The sequence below is a fragment of the Cyprinodon variegatus genome, unplaced genomic scaffold (genome assembly GCF_000732505.1).
Source record: "Cyprinodon variegatus isolate N-32 unplaced genomic scaffold, C_variegatus-1.0 Scaffold105, whole genome shotgun sequence".
Lineage (NCBI taxonomy): Eukaryota > Metazoa > Chordata > Actinopteri > Cyprinodontiformes > Cyprinodontidae > Cyprinodon > Cyprinodon variegatus.
Genome location: NW_015150558.1, coordinates 581,559 through 589,515, shown reverse-complemented (window position 1 = coordinate 589,515; position 7,957 = coordinate 581,559). Strand labels below are relative to the sequence as shown.

The following is a 7,957-nucleotide window of genomic DNA, read 5'->3' as shown; positions in this document are numbered from 1 at the left end:
CCATCCATCCATCCATCCATCCATCCATCCATCCATCCATCTGGTTGGGTTGGTGCTTATCTCCACCATGGATTTCTCTCCAGACGTCTCTATAATCAGCCCAGAAAGTTCATCTAATTTTCTTCTCATTTTGTCTCTTTTCACCTTTTTCTTTATTTGCTGTTTCTTCTTTTCTCCTCATGGAGGATTTTATTCAGCTGTGGGGTTTTTTTATGTACTGTTTCAGACGAAGGACAGCTACAATATAAGCTCCTCATTTAATGATTTTTAACTGACATTTGTTTTACACGTGTTTATATACTTTGAATTGTGTAAATAAATGTTGTTAAAAGTAAAAGAAAAGTCTTTATCCTGTTTAGCTTCACAGTTTTTCTTTCTGATCGCTGTGATAATGATGCCAATATTTATTCCTCTATAAAAATACCTTTTTTTTTACTTTATTCATCCCATTTAGAGTTTCGTTACTGGGGGAAAAAAAGAACTTAGTTTCTTGGACTCCCCCCCCTCTTTCCTCGGGTCAGAGGGTTGAAGGATTACTCCTCCTCCCTGGAAGGAGATCAATTTATCTCGTGGTAAAATACTGCAGCACCAGGAAATCCTTTACTGGTTCATCCAAACATAACGGCAAGAATCTCAATTAAAACTGGCCCTTCCTGAATGCCATAGACAACACGACACAAGCTCCCTGATTGGCTATAGGACAGACATCACTTCCTGTTTTGTGTGGCGTCAATAAGCAGGTTTAACAGCCGCTGAGTTTTAACGAGATCTGTGCGCACCGCTTCCTGGTCAATAGACCTAATGAGCGGCTGCAGCCTGGGAGCCGATACGGCGCCGCCGTTTCAGGCAGATTATCCGATCAGGGATCCTCCAGAGCTGACCAGGTCCAAGGGCTGGTCCGAGGGCCCAAAGAAAACCAGAAATAAAACTCTCTGGATCCAGACAAAGATTAAACACAGGTTTGATCATAAAATGCAAAAAAAGAGGAATATTTCACTTCAAAATGTAATCAACTATTTACAAAAACTCGTTTTAGTTTTAATGCAAATTTAAAGAGATAAATGGAAAAAGAAACAACTGATAGAAATAATATGATGGAGGACTTTGGAAACTGATTCCTGCCTTGGGAACGCTGAGGAAAGAGGAAAAGAGCTAAATCTGTATTTCTAATCTCTATAGATGAAACTAAAGACGTAAAAATGAACTTTCTGATCCTCAAAGCTTCACTTTGTCTCAGACTCCAACATTAAATCCATAGTTTGCTCCACTTCCTGCTGCAGCTCCTCGTTATCATCAAATCCTTCCTCTTCCAGGTTCACGTTCTGTTCTCTCCTCCTCCTGGACCTGACCTCTGACCCTTCCACCCCCTGCAGGACCCCCCCTTCCTCCTCCTCCTCCTGCGCCCAGCAGCTGAGAGACTGATGTCCAGTCAACCGGCGTCTGACTGACCTTTAGCGCCCGGGCCGCCGGGGACTCATCTATCTCTCTGTCCATCTCCCAGCATCCCTCGCTTCCCTGGCTGCTCTCTGATGCTAATGCAGCTGTTTATAACGGCCACATTGACTTTCTCCTGCCACTGCATGTAAATACAATCTGCTCTGATCAATGCACCGAGAGGCGACACGAAACCACACGACTGAAAGGCAGACATGCAGCATTCAGATCCACTTAGACTGGAGATGTGTCTGTTAACGTGACGGAAAGATGGACGGCGCTGCTGGGTGCGGATGAACTCACCTCCCACAGATGCCTGGTGTTCCTCACGGCGCCGGACTGCAGCTTCTCCACCATGAGGGGAACGCCCTGGAACGGGCCGATCCACGTCCCCTGAGGGATCCTCTGAGCGGCGCAGATCCCATAACCCAGACCAGGAACCGTGCTGGTGCAGAGGCACACCTGAGCTCACACAGGAACAACGAAGCAAAGCTCAAAGTAAAGAAGCAGCAGGAATCAAAGCAAAGTTTTTATTCAGCTTCATATTTCAAATAGTTTGAAATAAATGTGATTGTTTTTGTTTTTTTCTACAGCTAGCATCTAATAAAAAACTTACAAATGACTGGAGAACAGAAGAAACATGTTTTACTCTGGTTTCTGTTGAAGCTCGTTAAAAGTAAAAGAAAAAACGGAAAAATGATCAAAGCTTTAACTTCTTGTTTTTACAGCTTTAATCTTTTTGATTTTCATGGTCAGTTTAGTTTTTATTTGTCATTTAAGCCTCAGGTTTTTCTAGAAGTATACATGTCTATGGAGAGAAAATTGTTCCAGTGGTGTTTGATTAAAATATAAAGAGATTTATGAAAAAATATAGAGAACCTTAAAAAACAGAAAGAAAAGATTTATAAAGTAATCTTTATGTGGAAACAAAAAATTTAACCAGTATTTTTAAGTTTCTTTTTTATGTATTCTATTAGTAAATGTTTTTTTCTATTTTCTTTTTAAATTTCTTTTTTTTTTAAACGATTTTAAAAAATTTAGTTTTTCAAATGGCCTTCAAATCCTATTTTACAGATCGCTCTGTGTCTGAACGTCCGCCCTAATCCCTAAATCCCTAAATCCCTAATCCCTAATCCCTAATCCCTCCATCACTATAGAGCAGGGACTATATAGTGGACTTGATAGTGAACTCAGACAGATGATCACTACTTTTCATTCCCCGTTGATCATGTGACTTCACCTCCCCGGACGCTGCCTGCTTCAATTTTGTTATTATTCGCCACTAAAGCAAATCCCATGATGCTTTGTGAGGAAAGCTCTTGCAAAGCATTCTGGGATATATCTGCTCCTCTAGTGACCATGGATGATCACTACTTATCAAGGTGCATTGTGCGAAATTTCGAGCGCACTACTTTTTCATCCACTAGACGTTCGGACGCTCATTTAAAATAGCATAACCACTTTACAGCGATTAGGGCGGACGTTCGGACACAGCCACTTTCCTCCCTTCTGTGGGCGGGGCTTCTTCAGAAGTGTAGAATGAAGACTTATTTCCATGGATCTGTTTGCAGACCAATAAAAATGACTCGGTTTAAAATGTTGATGAACAATTGTTTCTTCATGAAAATCCCCAAAAAAACTTTTGCAAACATATGAAAAATTACTGTTTTTATTTTACAAAGAAACATTTTCTTTAAATTTCTACTTCTAAAATGTACTTTTTGCTTTCAAAAAATTGGAACAGCTTTCTTTCCATACTATCCTAAAGCAAAACTGTGTAACTTTGAGCCACTTTAGTGCCCCCTGTTGACCACTAGCAGCACTGCACTGTAGCTAAAATACCAGTATCGGGTGATCCAGCACTAGAATGGTATCGGTATCGGCGAGTACCAACAAATAGGGCAGCAGTTTATAATTGGGCCAAAGGTTAAACAGGGTTTCTCTAACATGATAGGTGGATGTGGATGGGGGGGGTTACCTCTCTGGGCAGATCCCTCAGCCAATCAGGGACGTCCGGTAGAGGAACAGGCGCCGCCGTGCTGCTGGTTCCAACCAAACGGCGCAGAGAGTGAAGCGGGCCGTGCATGGGACACTCTCCGTTCCTGTTATCCGCACACATGTCACAACCTGCAGGGAAACACAACTTTCAGGACGTTCCTCTATGGCAGAGGTCTTCAACAGGGGGTCCGCGACCCCTAGGGCGTCCACAGAGGTACTGCATGGGGGTCCCGGAAGTTTTGGTTGATTAGACTTTTTTTTATGCAATTTTTCCATGAATTGAAATGTCTTTAAATCCACATTAACATGAATTCAACAGACTGTAGGAAACAGATAAATGGAGGCAGAAGATGTCTTTCACTCATCGATGCCAGTGGCGGTTCTAGACCAAATGTACCAGGGGGCAAGAGGGGGCCAGCATGTTTTCATGGGGGCCCAGAAAAGCATGAAATAAAAAGAAAAAACAAGGGATTCAAATATATTAAGAGAGCTGCATGAAGTGAAGTTTCTATCCATTTAGGTTTAATTCAAATTCTATTTCTTATTAGGTCAATATACATTCATAATTTAGACATTTTTACACATCTTTGACTTAATTTAAGTTAAAATGACCGTTTTCTCTAAATCTGAAGAAAAACTGTTAAATTCAGTCATAAAAATTAGAGCAATTTGTTTTGAAAAAAATATTTAGCAGATGAAAACTGGGATCCTATCTCAGCACCACTGAAGCTCTCAGCCTATTGTTTTTAAATAATTAGTAAAACAGAATTTGTAAAGGAAAAAAATGAAATAGATCCAAAGGAGCTATCAGTAACCAGCTGTTTCAGCGCAGATCATCATTAGAGCTTCTTTGAGAATTATGGCTTCAGTACGGGGGCCAGGATATGATCTACAGGGGCACTGGCCCCCGTTGGCCCCTGTCTAGAACCGCCCATGAGCAATGCACACATTCAGCAACTCACAGGCGCTCTTTCAAGTTTAATTTAATTTACAACACCTGTCCCATCAACCAGGAATCAGAAATACTTTAATAATCCCAGGGAAGGATTACTTTAGTTACATTACTCCATCTGTAATAGAGCGACTATAGGACCAGTTTGATAGAATATATATAATTAGGGGCCCCCGCTCCATCAGTTTGGGGGTCCTTGGCCTGGAAAACAGAAAAATTACGGAAAAATCTGAGGTTTTCTCACTTTCACCTTAAAGAAACAGGATTTTCTTCCGTTTATCCCCCCCCCCAGCTTCATTTTAAGGTTAAAGCTGAGCGGCAGATCTGTCAGATCGGCTTTAGGAACTTTTTTTTTAACGCTGCACACGAATCATTTTGTTCCCTACTGTGTGAAAAACTGAAGCCGATGAAAAAAAGGATCCTGTTTCCACAATAAAGTCCAAATGAGGGGGAAAAAGTCCTGGTGGTGTTTTTCTACGCTAATGTAGCGGGCAGCACATTGCCTGGAGTTAGAGAGTGTCAACATTTGCTCCCAGATGCAGTCTGACAGTAATGGATGCTAATTGACTGTAGCAATATAATGAGAGATGATTATCTGGACAGAAAACTCCCACACAGGCCGAGAGAAACAGGATGTGAATGTTTGTTTTTTTCTAACTTTCCCAAAATTAAAACCTTTTCCTTTTGTTAGACTGGCAGCTGCTTTTACGCCATGATGGATAGAAGTTAATTAAATCCCATTAAAGTCATTTATTAAGCAGAAAGCGCAGCACTGGTTCATGGCTGAGTAAATGGGAAACATTTACTTCTTCTAATCAAAGAGGGGGAGAAAAAAAAGTTTCTTTTATTTACGGAGAGAAATCTGGGATTCACCGAAAATTCATCAACTTGGAGACTAAACCTTAAAAATTCCCACACAACTGAAAACCTTCACATTAACTGGCTTTTTATAATTTGTGCATTTGATTAATTCATTACAAAAAGCTCATAAGAATGTGTTTAAAAGACTTAATTACAGTTATAGCTTCTCTTCTTTAGCTTCATCCAGAATAGAATCTAAAATCCTCCTTCTCACATATAAAGCCTTAAATGGCCAAGCTCCATCTGATATCAGAGATCTGATTGTTCCTTATGTTCCTAACTTAGTCCGTGAGGCAGACACCCTGTCTACTTTTAAGGCTAGGCTTAAAACTTTCCTTTTTGATAAAGCTTCTAGTTAGAGTGGCTCAGGTTATCCTGAGCTATCTCTATAGTTCTGCTGCTATAGGCTTAGACTGCTGGAGGACATAGGGACGCCTTTTTCATCATTCTATCTCTATTCTTCCACTCTGCAGAATCTGTTAGTTCAATCTCTAACGTTCTGCTCTCTCTGCTTTTTCTCATAGTAGCTTCAGCTGTGCTGCTGCCATCAACAGCTTTGTTTCTAGATGTTGGAGCTTGGCCTGTTTTCCAGTGTAGTCCTGTTTCTCTGACTGTGACTAACTGGATGTGCTCTCTTCATCCTCTGACGTGGGAGCTGGCTCGGAGCTCGTCTGCCTGGCTGTGTGTTTCCTGGACGGGGCCGCCTTTTACAGCTGCTTTTTGTATCTATGCTTCTTTTTCTATGTCTGCTTCTGTCTCCTTGAACCCCAGTGGGCCTCAGCAGATGGCCGCTCACACTGAGCCTGGTTCTGCTGGAGGTTTCTTCCTGTTCAAAGGGAGTTTTTCCTCTCCACTGTCGCTACAAGCATGCTTAGTGTGAGGGATTGCTGAAGAGTCAATGAGTCGATGCAATCAGCTGGTTTTCCTTAGATAGAAAACTTTGAATCAATCTGACTGGATGATCTGGTGAACTGGAAAGTGAACTAAAATGAGATGTGATATAAATTGGAGCTATAGAAATAAACTGAATAGAATTGAATAAAAGTAGAACTAGGAAGGAATATGGATAAAATCCCTCCATTGGTCTAATTATCAAACCAGCTGCTTTAAAAGCTGAAACGTGTTAAAGTCATTGTTTTGTCTTTATACTAAAAAACCCATGACCTCAGAATGACCTCACATTAAAAGATATTTAATTACAAAGAGCAGATTTATGAAGAAGGCCTGAGGACGTCCAGAGATGATGATCTCCAAACGGACCTAAAAATAAGTTAAACTTTTTAAGAAATTAGCGTTTTTCTCCTTCATTTGATTATCTGCCAGTGGAGGAATTGTCTTCTCTTCTAAAATAAGATAATTATACCCTGCGTTTAAATTAGAGTAATGGAAATATTTCCTTTTCTTATTCTAAGACAATAAATCTTTCTTCATCAGCAGACTGTTTTACTTATCTACAAAAATACCCTTATTTTAAGGCAATTTGAGTTCATTTTAGAGGATTTTTTTTTTGCAGTTGTTTTGCCGCCGGTGCAGAGCTTAGTTTACAATGGCAGCAACTGGAGGTGATAAAAAAGGGGAGATGGGAGAAAGGAGAGACGAGGTGTTTCCTGTTGGACCGAAGCTCAGAGAACCGGTTCTTGGAGGGATTAACCATCAGCAGGAACGTGTAACTCATGGTTTCTGCAGATTTTAAATCAAGCTGTTGCTGCTAAATAAGTTTTTTTTATTTTATAGTTTTTATGTTTTTCTTTATTTTAAAAAGCTGCTGTGGGATTTATTTCTTTTAGGGGATAATAAGGGCCCTCGAACCAGAACCTGAGCAGCTGCTTATTCTGGGTGAAAGGCTGCAAAATTTTTTATTAGTAAAAGTTTAGATTCAGTCGAAAACAGAACTGTCCATTAGTTTTAGTGAATCTGTGAGAAATGCTGGGTTTGGCTGCAAAGCTATGAAGCATTTCAGTTATTATGATCTTTCTGCATGTGTTTAACAGTGCAGCTCGGCTTCGTCTCCTTTCTGGTTCCTGAATCCTCAGACTCTCTCTGCAGAGGCGACGCCTGCAGCCGAACCGGACCTCCTCTCTCTGTTCATCAGTTTGGAATAAAAGTGTTTGGAATTTATTAGAAAACGTTTCAAATGCTTCTCTAAAACTGCTAAATCAAAGCACAATGTGTGCCTTTGCCCCGCCCACTCAGAGGAAGAAAGGGATTTTAAAAGGGTGCTAATAGTAAAACTCACTCTTAAAAATAAAAAAATTATCTTAAATTATTTTCTAAATATTAAAGAACAAAAAAAATGAAGGAAATAGACAATTATGTTTTTTTCTCTCTAACCTTTTTAAATGTGAACTTTTGAAAGTTGATTATTTAAAAACTAATTTTCCTCAAAGATCCATCCTTGGAATGTCTCTCTATCTCTTCCAGACTGACGTTCTGGACGTCCTTTAACTCAGAACTCTGCTCCACCTCAGATCAGTCGCAGAGAAAGAGTCTAATTCACTCGATTTATTTGGACAGGATCTTAATGACTCTCCTTAAATTAAAACGTATTAAAGTGATTTAGCCAGTTCCAACGGACTCTGTTATTTCTGCTGTCGGACGGTTATGTTCAGAAAATATCAACTGGAATTTTTGGGTCATTTTCTGACATGAAAGAAACATAGATTATCAGATTATCCTGGTTGGCATTTTTTTTAGTAAAGGCAGCAGAAGTCC

At 40.1% G+C, this 7,957-nt stretch overlaps 1 protein-coding gene across 2 annotated transcripts in view; it reads right to left on the bottom strand.

Moving 5' to 3' along the window:
* Positions 1–7,957, bottom strand: part of prdm6 (PR domain containing 6) — a 128,060-nt gene that overhangs the window by 112,443 nt on the left and 7,660 nt on the right. For both annotated transcript variants that reach the window (XM_015374588.1, XM_015374589.1), the window contains exons 3-4: positions 3,413–3,561; positions 1,738–1,896 (exon numbers count right to left, since the gene is read on the bottom strand). In XM_015374588.1, coding sequence (XP_015230074.1) covers positions 1,738–1,896; positions 3,413–3,561 — 308 coding nt within the window. The remainder of the gene's footprint in view (positions 1–1,737; positions 1,897–3,412; positions 3,562–7,957) is intronic.